This window comes from Carcharhinus amblyrhynchos, chromosome 1 (assembly GCF_965287045.1).
Source record: "Carcharhinus amblyrhynchos chromosome 1, sCarAmb.v2.hapA, whole genome shotgun sequence".
NCBI classification, from domain to species: Eukaryota; Metazoa; Chordata; class Chondrichthyes; order Carcharhiniformes; family Carcharhinidae; genus Carcharhinus; species Carcharhinus amblyrhynchos.
The window spans coordinates 241,047-264,186 of record NC_137324.1 but is presented as its reverse complement, the minus strand read 5'-3'; the positions used below and the strand labels follow the sequence as shown (position 1 = coordinate 264,186).

The window sequence follows — 23,140 nt, the reverse complement described above, 5'->3', positions numbered from 1 at the left end:
TGCAGAACAGGCCCTTCGGCCCACGATGTTGCGCCGACCAGTTTTTAAAAAAAAACACTGACCCACTAATCTAAACCAATCCCTTTTCGTCCATAAACCTATCCACAGATCTCTTAAACGCCCCCAAAAGATGGTACAGTTGAACATGTGGCTAAAGAGATGGTGTAGGGAGGAGAGCTTCGGATATGTGGATCATTGGGATATCTTCCAGGGAAGGTGGGACCTGTACAAGAAGGATGAGGCATCAATGTCCTGCCGGGTGTTGCCTGTAGCGGGGGTGGAATGGAAACTGGAGCAGCAGGTCAGTCAGTACAGAGAGTGGGGAAGAGTTTGAGATTAAGGCGGATCGAGCAGTCAGGGAGAGGTCACTGAGCTGAGCAGGACTGGTGGTTTGGAATGTATTTTCTTTAATGCAGGAAGTATAACAGGTAAAACAGATGAATTCAGAACCTTTGGGCTCCTTAACTGCCTCTCAAAGAAATGATGTGAATGACTCAAGGAATACAAGTGAAAGCAAGCAAATCTATGACTGAAGGATAGTAAAGTGTGGAATTGTGATGTTTTTGCTGTTGCAGAGACATCGTTGAAAAGGGGACAGGATTCGTAGCCGAACTTTCCAGGATATCAGTGTTTTAGATGAGATACTGGAAGTAGCAAAAGAGGTGGGAACTGAAAAGAGGTAGGCAGGAACTGAAGAATGTGGATTGGGGGCAGATGTTTGAGGGCAAATCAACATCTGGTATGTGGGAGGCTTTCAATTGTAAGTTAATAAGGACTTGGGACCAGCTCCTGAAGAATGAACGATAAGTGTGGCAAGTTTTGGGAACCTTAGATAATGAGAGACATTGTGAGCCTAGTCAAAGAGAAAGGAAGCATTTGTCAAGGCCAGGACGCTGGGAACACATGAAGCAAGCGTGGAATACAAGGAAAGTAAAAAGAAATTTAAGCAAGGAGTAAGGAGGGCTAAAATGGGTCGCAAAAGGTCATTGGCCAGCAGGATTAAGGAAAATCCCAAGACTTTTTATACATATATAAAGCGCTGGGAGAGAGTTGGCCCATTCAAGGACGGGAGGGAGTCTATCCGTGGAGCCAGAGGATTTGGGTGAGGTATTAAATCAGTACTTTGTGTCAGTATTCACCAAAGAGAAGGATTTGGTGGGTGATATGTCTGGGAAAGGGTGTGCAGAGAGTTTGAGTCATGTTGAGATCAAAAAGGAGGAGGTATTGGTGTTCTTGAGAAACATTAAGGTGGACAAGTCCCCAGGGCCTGATGGGATATACCCCAGAATAGTGAGAGAGGCAAGGAAGGAAATTGCTGGGGTCCTGAGAGAAATCTTTGTATCCTCACTGGCCATAGTGGAGGTCTCATAAAACACAGAACAGTACAGCACAATACAGGCTCTCTGGCCCTCCATGTTGTGCCGAGCTATGTCCAAACCCAAGATCAAGCAATCCCACTCCCTATCATTCTGGTGTGCTCCATGTGCCTATGTGCTCCATGTCCATGTGTTCATGTGTCTCAGAGGATTGGAGAATAACCAATGTTGTTCCTTTGTTTAAGGGTAGCAAGAATAATTCAGTTAATTACAGGCCAGTGAGCTTTACATCAGTGGTAGGGAAATTATTGGAGAGGATCCTTCGAGACAGGGTTTATTTGCACATGGAATAGCATTGGTGTCCCATGCGCATCTCCCAATCTAAGATTACTGGCACCATTGGAACCATGTGAAAACTGGCGTGATGGTCATTTGCTATGTTTGCATGCGATTATTGGGCTCAACACAGCAATCTCCACCCTCGTTAGCATCTCTCATCACTCTGGCATGATGTCATGCGAGTGCAGATCAAATTAGGTATATATAAGTTTGAACCTGGCACAGCAGCTTTGAACAGGCATGAGAAGGTAAGTGCTGTGGACCAGACCCTGGTGATTTCCTGCTTGCTGTGGACTGCCTCCTGGATATCTTTGGGTGCTGTACCATAGACCAGAAATGTGCTACCTCCGGGGTGGGGGGGGGGATCTTCTACTTTTGGAGTGCTGTCTGGGGGTCGGGTGGGGGGCCTTATTGGAGTCCTGGTTCGGCTGCTGTCTGTAGACGTTGTGTGGTCACTGTGGGGCAAGGTCTCTTATCGGACTCCAGGTCAGGTTGCTCTCTGCAGACACTGCATATTGCTTTGCTCTTGCTTCAGGTTGTGGTTATGGAACTGCACTGATTGCTGGTGTTTTGGTGAGGCGGTTGGGGAGGGGGAGGTTGGTGGAAGCTGTGGTTGGGGGGCTATGGGTGGAGTGCACCACATGTTGACTGAGGGTTAATCAGCTCAAGCAACTGGTGCTGCAAGCAGGGTGCCCAGGTTCAGACACACAGTGAGACTGCATGGAATCTGCACTTAGTGCAGACCTGGCAGCCTATCCCTTCCCCCTGTCCCTGACATACAAACATAGAAACATATAAACATCAAAACATCGAAGATAGGAGCAGGAGGAGGCCATTTGGCTCGACGAGCTTGCTCTGCCATTCATTACGATCATGGCTGCTTGTCAAACTCAGTAGCCTAATCCTGCTTTCTCCCCATAACCTTTGATCTCATTCACCCCAAGTGCTATATCCACCCACCTCTTGAATGCATTCAATGTTTTGGCATCAGCTTCTTCCTGTGGCAATGAATTCCACAGGCTCACCGGGTGAAGAAATGTCTCCTCATCTCCGTCCTAAATGGTCTACTCCGAATCCTCAGACTGTGACCCCTGGTTCTGGACTCCCCCACCATCGGGAATACGCTCCCTGCATCTACCCTATCTAGTCCTGTTAGAATTTTATAAGTCTCTATCAGATCCTTTTCATTCATCTGGACACCAATGTCCTCATAGATCAATCCGCCCATCCCCGGAATCAGCCTGGTAAACCTTTGCTGCACTCCCTCGAAGGCAAGAACATTCTTCCTCAGAAAAGGAGACCAAAGCTGCACACAATACTCTCGGTGTGGCCTCACCAAGGCCCTGTATAATTGCAACAACACATCCCTGCTCCTGTACTCAAAAACTCTCGCAATGAAGGCCAACATATCATTTGCCTGCTTTACCGCCTGTTGTATCTGCACGCTTACACAGAAACATAGAAAATAGGTGCAGGAATAGGCCATTCAACCCTTCGAGCCTGCTCCACCATTCAATACAGATGCATGGGATTGAGGGTGATTTAGCAGTTTGGATCAAGAATTGGCGAGCTCATAGAAGCTCATAGAGCTCATAGGTGTTTGATGGGAAATATTCAACCTGGAGTTCAGTTACTAGTGGTGGACCGCAGGGATCTGTTTTGGGGCCACTGCTGTTTGTCATCCTTATAAATGACCCAGATGAGGGTGTAGAAGGATGGATTAGTAAATTTGCGGATGACAGTAAAGTTGGAGGAGTTGTAGATGGTGAGGATGGATGTTACAGTTTGCAGAGGGACATAGGTAAGCTGTAGAGCTGGGCTGAGAGGTGGAAAATGGAGTTTAATGCAGAAAAGTGTGAGGTGATTCACTTTGGAAAGAGTAACAGGATTACAGAATATAGGGCTAATGGAAGGGCTCTTGGTAGTGTCGACGAGCAGAGATATCTCAGTGTCCATGTGCATAGCTCCCTGAAAGTTGGCACCCAGGTTGATAAGGTTGTTCAGAAGGCGTATGGTGTGTTAGCTTTTATTTAGAGGGATTGAATTTTGGAGCCGTGAGGTCATGTTACAACTGTACAAAACTCTGGTGTGGCTGCACTTGGAGTATTGCGTACAGTTCTGGTCGCCGCATTATAAGAAAGATGTGGAAGCATTGGAAAGGGTGCAGAGGAGGTTTACCATGATGTTGCCTGGTATGGTGGGAAGGTCTTATGAGGAAAGGCTGAGGTTGTTTTCGTTAGAAGAAGGTTACGAGGTGACTTAATTGAGGCATACAAGATAATCAGAGGGTTAGATAGGGTGGACGGTGAGAGCCTTTTTCCTCGGATGGTGATGGCTAACATGAGGGGACATAGCTTTAAATTAAGGGGTGGTAGTTATAGGACGGATGTCAGAGGTAGTTTCTTTATTCAGAGGGTAGTGAGGGCGTGGAATGCCCTGCCTGCAGCAGTTGTGGACTCACCAACTTTAAGGGCATTCAAATGGTCATTGGATAGGCAAATGGATAATATTGGAATAGTTTAGTTTAGAGGGTCATTAGATTGGATCCACTAGTCGGTGCAACATCGAGGGCCGAAGGGCCTGTACTGCACTGTAACGTTCTATGTTCTAGTTGTATGTTCTATGAGCAGGCTGACGAGGGGGTCCTTGGGACCGTGTTGTTTCAGTCTCACCTGCAGGTATGTTCTGTTTGCTTTTTTGGTAGCGGGAACCACTTAACTCCACCCCATCGCCCCAAGCTCCAACTTTCCAGCTCCCAGCAATCCTGACCCGGTAAATGACTTGGAATTGTGCCAAAGGAACAGGTCACAGTCTCAGGAAGTCCCACCCTCAATATCCACCTTCACTCAAAAAGCTGGCAATGCAGCACTCCCTCAGTAATGCACATGGAACAAGTATACACAGCTGTACATTCTGTATCTGTACCGTAGGAGTTTATGGTGTACCAGTCGAATGCATTGCTTCATCCGAACTCCCAACTTGTTGGAACCTATCTCCTGTTTCAGATCCTGTGTTTCACTTCCTCCTCTTACTTCCTGGGTGAGACTGGGGCTGTTACAAAGTTACTCCTGACACAAGACACAGACTAACAGGTTTAAAAACAAGCTGACAGAGAGGCAGTGAACAGGACAAAGAGACAGCAGGGAAAGACAGGCTGACCAGGAACACACACACACACAGAAAGTTGTGTTCACAGAGAGAGAACATTTGAGTGGCGAGTTCAGAGCTGTGATTATTCACAATGCTTTGCAGCTTTGGCTGTTTGGTATTTCTGATCTGGTGCCAGCTTTTAAATTACTCAGCAGCAACAAATGAAGAGACTCAGGCAGGTAATGTGCTAACTCTGAGCAATGGCACATTGTTAACTGTCCGCAGTAATGGACCACTCACCAGTAACAGCCACTCACCAGGAGCTGACTCGGACACCGGGATAGAAGGAGCGATTTCCACTGGAGAAGATGCTGCTTCAGGTGAGGAAGAGGGTGCTGGTTTTCCATTCAGTAATATTGAGAGCTTGCTCTGAACAGTGCAGTTTAGGAGTTAAGCATCAGTGGATTTGAAGGAGATTGGCATTGTACAAAGCTGGGGTCAGCAACCTATCAGGAGTGGCATGCTAAATCTTCATTTATTAATTCTAACTTAACATGGAGTGCGCCAGTAATACATTTGAACTTTTATTGGGTATATGTAATGAACCGAGAGTGGTTTATAAAGTAAATAAGGTTTTAAAAATGCTTTGTTTAATTTAGTATGATCCTTACCCTTGCTTTACTTCATTGAGTTTTCCCAAGTCCTGCATGTATTTGGAATCTATAAATAGCTCCCAAGTTTCTGAGTCATGTTGTTTATGTGCACGTCCCTAACTGAGCCAGCAGTTGTCACCCAACCCCAAAGAAAACATTAAAAAGTCTCAAGGTTTTTTTACCTGAATGCTCAGAACATTGAAAATAAAATGGGTGAGTTAGTTGCACAGATAAATGTAAAGGGGTATGATACAGTTGGCATTACGGAGACGTGGTTCCAAGGTGAGCAAGGATGGGAACTAAACATGGAGGCTATTCAGTGTTTAGGAAGGACAGACAGGAAGGAAAAGGTGGTGGAGTTGCATTGTTGATTAAAGATGATATTGATACAATATTGAGGAAAGATATAAGCATAAATGATGTGCAATCTGTATGGGTCGAGTTGAGAAACAAGGGCAAAAACATTGGCAGGGTTGGTTTACAGAACACCAAACTGTAGGGGTAATGTTGAGAAAAGCATTAGACAGGAAATCAGAGATGCATTTGTGAAAGGAACATCTGTGACTATGGGCAACTTTAATCTGTATATAGATAGGGAGAGTCAAATTAGTCACAGTACAATAGAGGAGGAGTTTCTGGAGTGCACACGAGGTGGTTTTCTGAAGCAATACATTGGGGGACCAACAAGGGCATGGTCATATTGGACTGGGTGTTGTGCAATGAGAAAGGATTAGTTAGCAATCTAGTTGTGAGAGAACCCTTGGGGATGACTGACCATAATGTGGTAAATTTTTTTTCAAGGTGGATAATAATGTAGTTGATTCTGAGACCATAGCTAACTATGAGGCATGAATTGGCCATGATGGACTGGGAAACATTACTGAGAGACAGTGGACAGGCATTTAAAGAACAAATAGGTGAACTCCAGAAGTTGTTTATTCCTGTTTACCAGGAAGTTTACCAGGCTGGTTCCTGGGATGGCAGGTCTGCCACATGAGGAGAGACTAAATCTGTTAGGATTATATTTACTGGAGTTTAGAAGAATGAGAGGGGATCTCAACGAAACTTATAAAATTCTAACAGGGTTAGACAGGGTAGATTCAGAAAGAATGTTCCCAATGGTTGGGGCATCCAGAACTAGGGGCCATAGTTTAAGGATAAGGGGTAAACCTGTTAGAACTGAGGTGAGGAGAAATTTCTTCACCCAGAGGATAGCGAATGTGTGGAATTCACTGCCACAGAATGTAGTTGAGGCCAAAACGTTGTACGATTTCAAGAAGAAATTACATACAGCTCTTGGGGCTAAAGGATTCAAAGGATGTGGAGGGAAGGGGGAGATCAGGATATTGAATTTGATGATGAGCCATAATCAAAATGAATGGTGGAGCAAGGTAGAAGTTTCTATGCTTCTATGTAATTGCCAAAAAAGCAATTGGCTTACTAGGCCACCTCAGAGGATCTTTAAAGTGGCATTGTGGCACTGTGGTTAGCACTGCTGCCTCACACTGCCAGGTCCTGGGGCGGCACAGTGGATAGCACTGCTGCCTCACAGCGCCAGGGTCCTGGGGTGGCACAGTGGTTAGCACTGCTGCCTCACAGCGCCAGGGAACCAGGTTTGATTCCTGTCTTAGGTAACTGTCTGTGCAGAGTTTGCATTTTCTCTCCATGTCTGCTCGGGTTTCCTCACACAGTAATAAGTCTCACAACACCAGGTTAAAGTCCAACAGGTTTAATTGGTAGTAAGCGTCACTAGCTTTCAGAACGTTGTTCCTTCGTCAGGTGAGTGGAGAGTTCTGATAGCAAACACTCACCTCACCTGATGAAGGAACAGCGTTCCAAAAGCTAGTGGTGTTTACTACCATATAAACTGTTTGACTTTAACCTGGTGTTGTGAGACTTCTTAGTGTGTTTACCCCAGTCCAACGCCGGCATGTCCACATCATGACCTCCCGCAGTCCAAAGATGTGCAGGTTAGGTTGACTGACCATGCTAAATTGCTGTTTAGTGTTAGGGGAATTAACTGGGTAAATACGTTGGGTTACGGGGATAGGACCTGGGGGCGATTGTGGTCGGTGTAGGCTCAATGCACTAAATGGCCGCCTTCTGCACTGTTGGGACTGTATTTTGTTCTATTCTAAGAGACATTGTTAAGGATTTGGATCACATGTAGGGCAGACCAGGTAAGAAGGGTTGATGGATTTTCGTATACCAGGTGAGTTTTTACAACAGTCTGCGATAGTTTCATGGTCATCATTAGGCTTTTAAGAACATAGAACAGTACAGCACAGTACAGGCCCTTCGGCCCTCAATGTTGTGCCGAGCTATGTCCAATCAAACTATCCCCTCCCTATCATTCTCGTGTGCTCCATGTGCCTATCCAATAACCGCTTGAAAATTCCTAAAGTGTCTGACTCCACTATCACAGCAGGCAGTCTATTCCACACCCCAACCACTCTCTGAGTGAAGAATCTACCTCGGTCATCCCTCCTATATCTCCCACCATGAATGAACCTTGTAGTTATGCCCCCGCGTAACAGCTACATCCACCCGAGGAAATAGTCTCTGCATATCCACTCTATCAATCCCTCTCATCATCTTATAAACCTCTATTAAGTCGTCTCTCATCCTCCTCCGCTCCAAAGTGAAAATCCCCAGTTCCCTCAACTTTTCTTCATAAGACCTACCCTCCAAACCACGCAGCATCCTGGTAAACGTCTGTGGTAGGTAAAATGTTAGAATCCGTCATTAAGGAGGAAATTACGAGGCATCTTGAAGGGAATTGCTTGATATAGCAGACGCAGCACGGTTTCATTAAAGGGAAGTCGTGTCTGACAAATTTACTGGAGTTCTGTGAGGATGTGTCTAGGGCGGTGGATAGAGGAGAGCCGGTGGATGTGGTCTTTCTGGATTTTCAGAAGGCGTTTGACAAAATACCTCATAAGAGGTTATTGCAGAAGGTCACGGGACATGGAGTTGGGGGTAGGGTGTTAGCGTGGATAGAGGATTGGTTGTCAAATAAGAGGCAGAGAGTGGGGGTCAACGGGTGCTATTCGGATTGGCGGATGGTGACTAGTGGAGTGCCCCAGGGGTCGGTGCTGGGGCCTCAGCTTTTTACCATTTATATAGATGATCTGGAGGAGGGAACCGAGTGTAGGGTGTCGAAATTTTGCTGATGACACCAAGATTGGTGGAACGGCAAATTGTGCGGAGGGTGTGGAGAGTCTGCAGAAGGATCTAGATAGGCTGGGCGAATGGGCCAGGAAATGGCAAATGGAATTTAATGTTGGCAAGTGTGAGGTGGTCCACTTTGGTAGGAAGAATGGTAGGAAGGACTATTACTTACGTGGCGAAAAACTGCAGCAGGTGACGGTGCAGAGGGACCTCGGTGTCCTTGTGCATGAGTCGCAAAAACCCAGCTTGCAGGTGCAGCAGGTGGTCAGGAAGGCGAATGGGATGCTGGCCTTCATAGCGAAGGGGATTGAATATAAAAGTAGGGAGGTCTTGCTGCAGCTGTATAGGGCATTGGTGAGGCCGCAGCTGGAGTACTGTGTGCAGTTTTGGGCGCCGCACCTGCGCGAAGATATTTTGGCCTTGGAGGGAGTGCAGAGGAGGTTTACTAGGCTGATACCGGAGTTGAGGGGGTTGAGCTATGAGGAGAGGCTGAATAAACTAGGCTTGTACTCGTTAGAGTTTAGAAGAATGAGGGGAGATCTCATTGAGACGTATAAGATGATGAATGGGATGGATAGGATAGAGGTGGAGAGACTCTTCCCGCTCAGACAAGACAGTAGGACTAGGGGGCACAGCCTCAAGATAAAGGGGGGGGCGTTTTAGAACGGAGTTGAGGAGGAACTTCTTCACTCAAAGGGTGGTGAATCTCTGGAATTCTCTGCCCGTTGAAGTGGTGGAGGCTGCCTCGCTAAATATTTTTAAGAAGCGGGTTGATGGGTTTTTGATAAGAGAGGGGATTAAGGGTTATGGGGAGAGGGCGGGAAAGTGGAACTGAGCCACGACAGATCAGCCATGATCTTATTGAATGGCGGGGCAGGCTCGAAGGGCCAGATGGCCTACTCCTGCTCCTATTTCTTATGTTCTTATGTTCTTAAATCTCCTCTGCACTCTCTCCAATGCTTCCACATCCTTCTTATAGTGAGGTGACCAGAACTGAACACAGTATTCCAAATGTGATCTCACCAAGGTCCTGTACAGTTGCAGCATAACCCCATAGCTCTTAAACTCAAACCCCCTGTTAATAAACGCTAACACACTATAAGTCTTCTTCACGGCTCTATCCACTTGAGTGGCAACCTTCAGAGATCTGTGGCTATGAACCCCAACGTCTCTCTGTTCCTCCACATTCCCTAGAACCCTGCCGTTGACCCCGTAATCTGCATTCAAGTTTGTCTGACCAAAATGAATCACCTCACATTTATCAGGGTTAATGAATCACCTCACGTTTATCAGGGCTGCAATATTCCTCTTGGATTTACCACAATAGCTTGCGACAATTACACGGTGGCACAGTGGTTAGCACTACTGTCTCACAGCGCCAGAGACCTGGGTTCAATTCCTGCTTGCATTACCATCTGTGAGGAGTCTGAGCGTTCTCCCATGTCTGCGTGGGTTTCCTCTGGGTGCTCTGATTTCTCCCCAGTTCTGAAAGACATACTGACCAGGTGCATTGGCCATGCTAAATTTTCCCTCAGTGTACCTAAACAGGTGCCGGAGTGTGGCAGCTTGGGGATTTTCACAGTAACTTTATTGCAGTGTTAATATAAGCCTGCTTGTGACACTATTAAATAAACCTTACCAAACATGGATCATCATTGAGTGCAGCGCTAACCACTACTGTGTCTGATCACGTGCTGTTCATTCTTGGACGAGCAGTCAGATCCTGCACGGTTCAGCTGGCAGGAGTATTCGCAGACATCTTCAATCTCTCTTTAAAACAATCTGAGGTCCCTGTCTGCTTCAAGAAGATGACCATCATCCTGATACCTCAGAAAAACTGAGCAACATGCCTTAATGACTATTGGTCAGTGGTTCTTACATCCATCATTATGAAGTGCTTCAAAAGGCTAGTCATGGCACAAATCAATTCCAGCCTCCAGGACTGCCTGGGTCCGCTACAGTTCATCTACCACCGCAACAGTACACAGCAGACGCAATTTCCCTGGCCCTGCACTCAACCCTGGAGCACCAAGATAACAAGGACACCTATGTCAGACTCCCATTTATTGACTACAGCTCAGCCTTCAACACCATTATTCTATGAAACTCATCTCCAAGCTCTGTGGCCTGCGCCTCGGCACTCTCTCTGCGAATGGATCCTGAACTTCCTAATTCACAGACCAGTAAGGATAGGCAACAACACCTCCTCCGTGATCATCCTCAACACTGGTGCCCCACAAGCCTGTGTTCTCAGCCCCCTACTATACTCCTTATACACCATCCATTAGCTAACTTCCCCTCCAATCCAATTTGCTGACGACACCACCATAGTGGGTTGGATCTCAACTGATAAGACAGGAATAAGATAGAGGATTTGGTAAACTGGTGTGGCAACAATAATCTCTCCCTTAATGTCATCAAAATGAAGGAGATTGTTATTGACTTCAGGAAGCTTAAAGGAGAACATGCCCCTGTCTACATCAATGGGGACGAAGTAGAAAAGGTCGACAGCTTCAAGTTTTTAGATGTTCCAGATCACCAACAACCTGTCCTGACCCCACCATGTCAACACTACAGGTAAGAAAGCCCACCAACGTCTCTAATTTCTCAAAAGCCTAAGAAAATTTGTCATGTCAACTACGACTCTCACCAGTTTTCACAGATGCATCATTGAAAGCATCATAGAAAAGTATGGCTCCTGCTCTGCCCAAGACCGCAAGAAACTACAAAAGGTTGTGAATGTAGCCCAGTCAAACACAAACCAACCTCCCATCCATTGACTCGATCTACACTTCCCATTGCCTAGGCAAAGCAGCAGCATAATTAAGGATTCCACACACCCTGGACATTCTCTCTTCCACCTTCTTCCTTCAGGAAAATGATACAAAAGTCTGAGGTCACGTACCAACCGACTCAAGAACAGCTTCTTTCCTGCTGCTGTCAGACTTTTGAATGGACTTGCCTTGCATTCAGTTGATCTTTCTCAACACCCTAGCAATGACTGTAACACTAGATTCTGCACTCTCACCTTTCTGTCTATGAATGGTATGTTTTGTTTGTATAGTGTTCAAGAAACAATACTTTCCACTGTATATTAATACTTATGACAGTAATAAATCAAATCCAATCAGATCCTGTTTCCTGCTGCATCATTGTGTGTCTGTCTCAGTGGTCTTGCATCTCCACATCAGTGGTTTTGGGCAGAGACAGGCAGTTTTTATTTGGTATGGGATTTTCACAGCAACTTCACTGCAGTGTGAATGTAAGCCTCACTTCTGACAAATAAATAACCTTAATCTTTCACCAAAATCTCTGAATTCTTTCATACATTTATCATTGCTAAACATTTCTTTTTCTTTCACTATTATACAATGCGACTTCCTTCTAACATTTGATTTTTATTCACACTCAAGTATAGGAAGATATTGCTTTGCTGATGCTGCCATTACCTTTTGATCAATTCAAACTTGTTCCCTTTGTCAAGAAAGGTTTTCTCGTGATTTATGTGAAAGTACCATCAAATACCGAGAACCATAGAACTACAGAATATTACAGCACAGAAACAGGCCTTTTGGCCCTTCTTGGCTGTGCCGAACCATTTTTCTGCCTAGTCTCACTGACCTGCACCTGGACCATACCCCTCCATACCCTGTCATTATGTACCTGACCAAGTTTTTCTTAAATATTAAAAGTGAGCCCACATTCACCACTTCACCTGGCAGCTCATTCCACACTCCCACCACTCTCTGTGTGAAGAACCACCCCCTCCCAATATTCCCTTTAAACTTTTCCCCCTTCACCCTTAACCCATGTCCTCGAGTCTTTTTCTCCCCAGCCTCAGATAGAAAAAATTGCACCAGTTCTGTCCCTCCACTTATAAGAGCACTCTGTTTCGTCTCCCACTCTCTCTGCCTGGTGCGCGATGCGCGGTGAACCACACATTTACAACAGAAAGCACAGGCAGCACGCTCCTTCTGAATTAATCCAAGTGTATCTGTCCAAAGGGTGAAATGGATTTGCTTTCTTAGGAGTTGACATTTTGTCAAATATATTTAAGACATGTTCTCATGTCAGTAGGTGGGAAACTATTAGAGAAACCTTTGAAGAAGAGAATCTAGAATATAAGAATTAGGAGCAGAAGTAGACCATCTGACCCCTCGAGCCTGCTCCGCTCTTCAATAAGATCATGGCTGATCTTTTCGTAGACTCAGCTCCACTTACCCACCCACTCACCGTAACCCTTAATTCCTTTACTGTTCAAAAATTTATTTAGTCTTGCCTTAAAAATCTGTCTCCACCTTGAGAGGCAAAGCTTGATTCGGAACAGTCAGTATGGCTTCGTAAGAGGAAGGTCAGGCCCAACAAATTTGATTGAATTTTTTGAGATGTGTTGGTGAGGCTGGTGTAGTCCATGTAGTTTATATGGATTTTAGCAAAGCCTTTGACAAGGTCCCACATCGGAGACTTGGAGAGAAGGTAAATTCACACAGAATACAGGGTAATTTGATAAGTGGATTTAAAATTGGATCAATTGTAGGAGATAGTGTGCGGTGACAGAAGGCTCCTTTAGTGAGCAGAAGACAGTGTCCAGTGGCGTAGCACAGGGATCTGTGTTGTATTCCCTGTTATAGGTAAAGATACCTCTGAGACGAATTGTGAGTCAAAGTGCAGCAGTTTATTCAAAAGCTTTTGGGAGACACACCTGTCACCTAACAGCGGTTCCCCAGGCATCTCTCCGAACACAAGTTAAGAGCACATATTTATATCCCCCCAGTCACGTACACATCTTCTCATTCTCAGCAGGTTCCCAGGCTGTGGGTTGTCCTCCATCATGGGAACATGGCTGCCTCGGCATTTCTTCATGGTTATCTCAAGGCTGCAATTGACGTGTGTGATTAGCCCTTAGCTAACATACAGGCTGACAAGACTAGTTAAACTTAACGGGCCGGTATAACAATCTGTGCTCACAAGTTGTATAACATATGTATATGTAAAATATGTTACTACATGACACATAAGCAGTATATAATGAATATAAATATAAAATATATTTAGGACATGCAGGCTTTTCTATATTAGGTGAAAGTCCACGAAATTAAAGACACAACATAACTACAAGCTGGGTCAACTACAGTTCTAAGCGGGCTTATCATAAACTTGTGTATAATAGTAACTGCAACTGTACAGGGCACTGGTGAGCCCGCAGCTGGAGTACTATGTGCAGTTTTGGTCGCCATACCTGCGCAAGGATATTTTGGCCTTGGAGGGAGTGCAGAGGAGGTTCACTAGGCTGATACCGGAGTTGAGGGGGTTGAGCTATGAGGAGAGGCTGAATAGACTGGGCTTGTACTCATTAGAGTTTAGAAGGATGAGGGGAGATCTCATTGAGATGTACAAGATGACAGTAGGACTAGGGGGCACAGCCTCAAGATAAAGGGGGGGTGGTTTAGAACGGAGTTGAGGAGGAACTTCTTCACTCAAAGGGTGGTGAATCTCTGGAATTCTCTGCCCGTTGAAGTGGTGGAGGCTGCCTCGCTAAATATTTTTAAGAAGCGGGTTGATGGGTTTTTGATAAGAGAGGGGATTAAGGGTTATGGGGAGAGGGCGGGAAAGTGGAACTGAGCCACGACAGATCAGCCATGATCTTATTGAATGGCGGGGCAGGCTCGAAGGGCCAGATGGCCTACTCCTGCTCCTATTTCTTATGTTCTTATGTTCTTATGATGAAAGGGATGGATAGGGTAGAGGTGGAGAGGTTCTTCCTGCTCAGAAAGGTCAGCAGGACTAGAGGGCACAGCCTCAAGATAAGGGGGGGTGCAGTTTAGAACGGAGTTGAGGAGGAACTTCTTCACTCAAAGGGTGGTGAATCGCTGGAATTCTCTGCCCGTTGAAGTGGTTGAGGCTACCTCGCTAAATATATTTAAGACGCGGGTAGATAGGTTTTTGGTAGGCAAGGGGATTAAGGGTTATGGGGAGAAATCGGGAAAGTGGAACTGATCCACTTCAGATCAGCTATGATCTTGTTGAATGGCAGGGCAGGCTCGAGGGGCTAGATGGCCTACTCCTGCTCCTATTTCTTATGTTCTTATGTTCTAAGAGCAGCTGCCGTCTCCCTGTCTGGGCACACGAAAACAAAGGTACATTTATCTGAAATATATGAAAACTAGCTGCATGTAGGCTACTGGATATTTTTCTCATTCTCCACCAAGTATTACAAAGTTCATTAACTCATTCCCTACTACATCTCCCCTCTTTTGGTCACGGGGCCATTCAGATATGGCCCCAAGACCAATTCAGAACCAATTGTTCCTGGCATAAGGGCCTAACTCCTTCATCAGGTGGTCCAGTCCCTCAGCTTGTACACTTGCACTCAGTATAACTTGGGCTGTTACTGTTTTACAACAGGTGTTCAATAATGTTATACAAACACAGCAAGTGATAATAATTACAATTAATACAATTATTCCATGCATCAGGTATGATCCCCACGACCCAAACCACCGAACCAGCCAGCCCAGAGGGCTATAGTCATGATATTGGTGTCCTTTATTTTGTATCGTCTTGGCTATCTGTTTGATATGATCTGTCAACTGAGTTATATTCTCTGAGGCGTCGGGAATATATATACAGCATTCGGAGCCAACCATAGCACGTGTTCCTCCTTGGGAGGCTAGCACATAATCAAGGGCCAATCGATTTTGTAAGGCAATGGTCAGGAGAGCTACAACCTCTGCTGATATCTCAGAGATGGCTATGCTTACTTCCTCGAACCCTTCTTTAGTCTCGTTTTCAATTCTCTCTAGGGTCGAGGCCATAAGTATAAGTTCCTGCGCTGCCTTTGCTATCCCGTAGAATGGATATGCTAGCATGAGGAATTGTTCTGGCCCACTAATAGCTCGTTTGACCTTGAGCAAGTGTATCTCGGAGCGGTTCCGTAAGTCGGCGTAATGGTGAACATATGCTAAATAACATGACCCCGACCAGTCCCACAGAAGCCAAGGATAGACATTGTTTCCACAGATAAAATAGGTGCCATTATAGGCAGTCATGCTGCTCACATAGGCAGAGTAGAGGCTAGGGTGCATCCTCCACCTTCCAACCCCAGAACAGCATCCCTGCCACTGACAGTGAAAGAACCTTGTATCGTGGTTCCGAATGAGGATTTAACTATCCTGTCCTGAGTTCCATTCTGGCTCAACATTCATTCTATCATTTCTGGGGTCGATAAAGGGATCGGGGACAAAGGACTCCCTCCTTTGCCTCCGTGCGTGGGAATGTGTGAACAGACCCAGCACCTGCTCAAATTTGACTGTACTGCATATAAGTAGGACACGTACATGAATGTGTTCTATGAAGAGGTCCAATTTCAAAGGACTGTTCATCCCACCCATACTCTCCCTCTGATGCTGGCAGGGCCGAAGTTGTGAGAAGCAGTAGGAAAATCATCACATTACTTATACAATAGTCCAATAGTCTGAAAATCCGCGCTCAGTTTCCCGCGAACCCGATCGCCCGCGCTCAACTTCCCATGATCCCGATCGTTCGCACGCAACGTCCCGCGAGCCCGATCAGCTTGCTTGGACGTCAGTCTTCTTTGTGAATTGAGCAAATTACATATTTTCAATTGGGCTGGCATACTCTTTCAATTGACTCCAGTGTTTCCAGATACCTCTGCCTTGCAGGCACAGGTGTCGCCACTAATAATAACCTTGTATGGACCATTCCATTTGGGGGCAAACCCAGGTTTTCCGGGCAATGTTTAAACCATAACTTTGCTGCCCACTGGGGGCACCTCAGGGGCCTGTTCTAGTTCAATTTGCTCATCACTGGTTAATTGGTTTTCCCTTACTGTTTTCCGCATACCCTTCAGTTGGGCGCTTAACTCTAAAACATACTGCCTAATTCTATCTCGTAGAGAGCCTACATCTGTCCGCCCGCTAATTATGGATTCGGGCAGTTGCATAGCCCTTCTGGTCATTAACTCATGAGGGTTACTCCGGTTTGTGATAGCTCTTAGCCTCACTCTTCTAGTGGGCAATATCTCTGTTCAGATTTTTTCCCATGTCTGTATGGCTTTAGCCAATGCATTATACATTTGATTACATTTCCCCCCCTTCCATAGAAAGCTAAATGTGAATCAAATAACACTCTGCACAGGCTGCAGCTGGACATCCATTCATTTGTATGTAATCCCATCAAAAGACATCACTTTCCCCATTAAAATTGCATGCCATACAGCTCCAATCTTTGTATGATGTACTCTTACATTATATCTAATTTGATCATTTGTTTGACCACATTGAAAGTGTGATGTTTAAACAGAAATGATCCTTCTAGAGAAGATTTTCTCATGAGGTAAATAGCAGTATTTCGTGGTTACAGATGCCAATTGTTTATGCAGCCAGACAAGTTTGTACCCAGCTCTTTAAAAACACAGATAACTGAAAAGTTGTAATGAGCTTTCTGTTGTGTTCAGCTGAATGTTGCAAGATTTTTCAGCTGGCTGCGTTGTCAGTCTCCAACTCTTTCTTTCTCTCTCTCCCAAGTAATCTGATTTCACTTCCTGTCAGATTTATGAAATTAGTTAAGGCTTTTCGGGATTTGATTTTATTCTTGGGTCTATATGGCAGTGTGATACTGTGTAATAAAAATAAGCACGCGAAAGTTGTATCATATCACTTTACATATCAAAACCATGATATCCAAACCCCTTTAAGATATTTCTATTTTTAAACTGAGTTAAGTTTTGCAGTTCAAGGCAAACCTAGATGGCACATGAAATTCCAATGGCAGTACATTCGTAAATCGCGAAATGCTGCGGACTTCACTGACTTGATATATTTTACACTGACTCATAGACAGTATATTTATTATTTCATTATTATTATTATTTATTATTACAAAACCATTCTTTTGTTCCTACTTTTCTACCTTTCCATAAAGTTACTTATTCTCTTCTCTTAACTTCTCAATTAACTCTTGCATAACTTCTACTTCAGACAAAGGAAAGAGCGCATGGTTCCCTCCAAGGTTTACATCCTTTCTTAAATTTCAATTTACTTTCCAATTTTTATTTAAACTCTGTATCAAACCCACTGTTGTGAAATCACAATTAGGGGAAGAACATTAAAGCAAATAATAAGGAAATATCCACACAACCAATATATTAAACACACACACACACAGACGGAAGCTTCCAACATACATTCCAAAATGGATTAAGTCATCTTCATTCGTCTTTCTTCCAAACTGTAATTAAACTCAAAACAGAAGTAAATTCAAGACATTTTAACAATTTCTCAGCCCCTTTGAGGTTAAACTGAAATGTAAAACATTGCATTTATTGCCTGCAATAAATACTCCACAAAAAGACAAGTACCCAGACCTCACAAACACACTGAAATACAAAAACTAAGATTATAACAGGGTGAGCTTTTGGGATCAGCTCTACTCCAGTAGTCGCACTTGTTTTAAACACACGCTCTTATTCTACTTTATGTAACTCCCATTTCTGTTAGTTTTTTTGTGACTTTTTATGTCCTAAAATTACTGTGAGTCTTATAACACTAAGATCCATCCTGTCTGGGACAGAATGGGTTAATTTTCTGTTTGTTGCAGCAGTGGGGCAGGGGGAGTAAGTTCACTCAGATGGACTCTTCAAACACTTGGGAATAATTCTTTCATTGTCAGTTCTATCAAGAACCCATTTTCAAATTTAACAAAAGCCTGATTCAGAAAATCCAAAATAAGATTTATTTTTATCACCTTCAAATATCCCCACTAAATTAAGACCCTTGCACATTCTTACAATTCTGGTACAATAAAACAAAACATCCACAAGAGCACACAACTGGATCTTATCACTTGGAGCACAGATACACGAAGAAATACTGAAAGCATTCTAATGTGCAATCTACATGATTAATTATTTCTACAGCTCTGCCTTTGTAACCAACACAGGCAAGTACAAAATCAAATCTACTGTGTGCCTAAATGGTTAACTCTCCTTACAACTTTAAGATGCAATGTAATGCCACCTTTCCCACTTGGCAGAACTCAAATCTCTGTCCGATCCCTACGTAATTTATTAAACTTGAAGCAATTCACTTTGATTGGCTATACCTATTGCATCACATGAGGCTCTCGATTACACAGTTACGCCCTCTCTCTCTCTGTACCAGACAGAGTCAGCCTGCTTGTCTCTTTTTAACCCTTTACTGATGGGAGCTCACTGGCCTCTAATAAATTTGACCATGTTTGATTCGGGTGCCTCATGTCGTGACAAATCCCTTTCTCCCTCAAACAGTCATATAGTCATGCACAACTCCAAATACATAACCGCTATTAGCATTCTCCCCACACTTCAGTAAAAGCCTATGTCAGGGTTACCAGTTCCGCCACTTGTGCTGACATACTTCTCTGTACTCTTCCTGCTCGGACCAATTGTGGGTCCATTCCATTCATGGTGATCCGTGTACTTCGTGACCCATCCACAAACTCCAGTGCTTCTAGGGGCACCTCCCTTATTCTACTTTCCTCTGCACCCTCATCTACATTCCCATGTGTATGTGGTCTTCCTTCACCTAACCTTCCTTTGGCAGGGTTCTCTCTCATGTCTCGTACAATAGTGATACTGGGGGGAAGGAGAGCCGCCTCCCACTTTGCCCTTCTCATATTGGAGACAGATCGTAGTTTCCCCGTGTTTAACATTTCTACCAAGGTATGCTTGGTGTGTAAAACTATATTTCCCCGTCATTACAATGGGCTCACTAACCTTTACTGCCCAGGCTGCGCAGTCTAGTGCAGCTATACCCCGGGGTAAGCCGGCCACTACAGGGCCTTTGGCTGTCGAATAATATCCCACCGACTGCTGCTCGTCCCCATGGATTTGGGTTACTACTGCTGAATAAAATCCTCCTTCGTTATTGCAATAGATATGAAAATCTTTACTAGCGTCAGGTAGTCCGGGCCCGGGGGCTGACATCAATCCTGCTTTTAGTTTGCTATATGCCTCTTCCCGTTCTGGTCCCCATTCCACAGTTTCGAGAGCAGGTTTCCCCCCTTTCACTAGCCTTTGTATTGGCTCAGCCAATTTAGCAAACTCTGGCATAAAGTCAAAACTATAATTAAATAAATCCAAAATCTTCCTTACCCCTCAGATGGTCACCAGCCTAGGCATTTGCTATATGGCAGCTTTCCTGTCCATGCGCATCTCCTTGATCCCTTGGGATATGAAATGTCCCAAATATAACACCTGTGTCTTTCCTATTTGGACCTTTTCCAGATTTGTCTTTAACCCTTGATCTTCTAAGTGCTTCAAGATTGAGTATAATGCTGTCTAAAGTGAAGTTCCACTTTAGTTTTAGAGGCTATCAAAATATTGTCTACATACTGTAAGATTGTGCTCCCTTTTGAGAGTTCCAACTGTTCTAGAAGTTACTCATTGCTTGGTGAAATATGGCCAGGCTATTATGGAATCTAGTCCATGTATATTGCTTATCACCTATTGTGAAGAAAAATTTATCCTGTGACTTAAAGTTCAGGGGGATGGACGAGAACTCGTTAGCTATATCTAATACTGTAAATACCTTGTGGGACAATGATAATACCAAAATTTGGCATTTGAACTCCAGGGCTGGAGTTTTCCCAGTGACACTAGGATCTGATGTCTTTCCCTGGTGTGAAGGATTTAAATTGGTCAATGGATTATTTACTGTTCCTCCCCTCGTTACCGGAGCAAGGTTGCAGACCTTCTCCTCAGTATCAAAGTCGCCCCCAGGCGCTGTGAGTTTCATGGTCATACTGCTGGGGTAGGGAGGTGATGTCCCCCTGCAGTAGTCTTCTAACACTTGGTTTTGTTTCTCCAGTTCCCATACTCTGAATTCTAATTCCTTAATCTTTTTTATCCTCACTCCACTTCTGAGTGGAAGTGACTACTTGTTCAATCAGTCCAGCTAACTGATGTATTAACAATACTGCTATTTTCTTTGTTTGGTTTCTCTTTTCTAACTCTCTAATCTGTGATTCTGATGTTTTAATTCTCTCCTTGTCGTCAGCCCATTTTTTACCCAAGACTGAGATGTGTTCAATTAATCTGGTTTAAACCTGTTTAATTAATTCAAACTAAGAGAATTCCAATTTTCTTTGTTCTGTCCTTTTTTTCCCAATCATTTCCATTGTTGATCTAGTGGGTGAAATGGATCCCACCCCTCTTTCCTCCTCTGTTTAATGAATTTGCCCCTTTCTATTACATACTTGTTTATCAGGGATCCCGGGTCCCCACTGTCCTTGTCCTGCCATAACACCGATAAGTTTATACTCACCACCTGGAGTCCTCTATTCTCTCCTTTCTCACTCTCCCACTCCTAGGTCGCTCTTATCAGAGTCCGGTGATACCTGTCAGGGGTGATCAGTGCCCTCCGTACCACCGCTTACACTCGTGAGCTTACAGCCTTAAGCTCACACTATTAAGCTGGCTTTTCTTTCTACTCCGGCGATCACTCAGACAGATTCTTTCTTCACATCTGAACATCACATCCCAGGCATCCTTCTCCAGCCTTTACACCCACTTCAAACTCCTGACCTTCGCGTGGCGGGGCTACCCCTCGAAACAACTGGTCTAAGGCTGGGTGTAAAGACAGATGCCTCCTTGTCCGTACGTGTTCAGTTCAGACCTCTCACACTCTCTCACACTCTTTCATCACAGATGAGCACCTACTGTACTTTGATTCACTCCCTTAAATTCGGTAATCTATTCCAGAGCTCCGGTTGTGGCCATTCAACCAGACCCGTAAACAGATCCCGGGTTTCAGCACCAATTGTTGGAGGTAAAGATACCTCTGAGACTAATTGTGAGTCAAAGTACAGCAGTTTATTCAAAAGCTTTTGGGAGATACACCTGTCACCTAACAGCGGTTCCCCAGGCATCCCTCCGAACACAAGTTAAGAGCACATATTTATACCCCCCCAGTCACGTACACATCTTCTCATTCTCAGCAGGTTCCCAGGCTGTGGGTTGTCCTCCATCATGGGAACATGGCTGCCTCGGCATTTCTTCATGGTTATCTCAAGGCCTCAATTGACGTGTGTGATTAGCCCTTAGCTAACATACAGGCTGACAAGACTAGTTAAACTTAACGGGCCGGTATAACAATCTGTGCTCACAAGTTGTATAACATATGTATATGTAAAATATGTTAGTACATGACACATATATAATGAATATAAATATAAAATATATTTAGGACATGCAGGCTTCTCTATATTAGGCGAAAGTCCACGAAATTAAAGACACAACATAACTACAAGCTAGGTCAACTACATTTCTAAGCGGGCTTATCATAAACTTGTGTATAATAGTAAGAGCAGCTGCTGTCTCCCTGTCTGGGCACACGAAAACAAAGGTACATTTATCTGAAATATATGAAAACTAGCTGCATGTAGGCTACTGGATATTTTTCTCATTCTCCACCAAGCATTACAAAGTTCATTAACTCATTCCCTACTACATCCTGAATTCGCAGTGCCCTGCTATTCACCTTAATCTGGCACAAAGGCTGCAATCGCTTGTCCAAGGACTCTTGTGAAATTAAATTTATAACTTTAGACAAATACCAAGGGCTTTGGATGGTATTGCCCTTTCACAAGATCCAGTAGCTCCGCAAAAGTCTTTGTCTCGGGGCATCTGGAGATGTGAAACTCTGATTAAATTATAAGTTTGGGTTCCACAAGCTGTGATTAATATGACCTTTCTCTTCAACCTCACCTATTTCATTTGTCTGAAAAGAGTACTGCAAATGTTCAACAAATTGGAGCCAACCTTCAGAGATGGCATCAAAAGGCTCAAATTTGCTATAAAAAGGCATATTGGTGATCACTGATTGTAGATTGACTTGGCTTGAACACAGGGTCTGCTAAATTTTTCCTCAATGATTCAATGGCCAGCACGGTGACACAGTGGTTAGTACTGCTGTCTCACAGTGCCAGGGACCCGGGGCAGCACGGTGACACAGTGGTTAGCACTGCTGTCTCACAACACCAGAGACCCGGGGCAGCACGGTGACACAGTGGTTAGCACTGCTGTCTCACAACGCCAGAGACCCAGGGCAGCATGGTGACACAGTGATTCACACTGCTGTCTCACAGTGCCAGGGACCCGGGGCAGCACAGTGACACGGTGGTTAGCACTGCTGTCTCACAGTGCCAGGGACCCGGGGCAGCACGGTGACACAGTGGCTAGTACTGCTGTCTCACAGCGCCAGGGACCCGGGGCAGCACGGTGACACAGTGATTAGCTGTCTCACAGCGCCAGGGACCCAGGGCAGCACAGTGACACAGTGGTTAGTACTGCTGTCTCACAGCGCCAGGGACCCGGGGCAGCACGGCGACACAGTGATTAGCTATCTCACAGCGCCAGGGACCCGGGGCAGCACGGTGACACAGTGGTTAGCGCTGCTGTCTCACAGCGCCAGGGACCCCGGCCAGCACGGTGACACAGTGGTTAGCACTGCTGTCTCACAGTGCCTGGGACCCAGGGCAGCACGGTGACACAGTGGTAGCACTGCTGTCTCA

At 44.8% G+C, this 23,140-nt stretch overlaps 1 protein-coding gene across 1 annotated transcript in view; it reads left to right on the top strand.

Moving 5' to 3' along the window:
* Window positions 1-4,698: 4,698 nt before the first annotated feature.
* The window catches only part of LOC145348421 (disintegrin and metalloproteinase domain-containing protein 12-like), a gene marked incomplete at its 3' end in the record, with an annotated part of 253,493 nt that continues 235,051 nt past the window's right edge, over window positions 4,699-23,140 (top strand). The window contains exon 1 of the mRNA XM_080196638.1: window positions 4,699-5,125. Coding sequence (XP_080052764.1) covers window positions 4,897-5,125 — 229 coding nt within the window. The remainder of the gene's footprint in view (window positions 5,126-23,140) is intronic.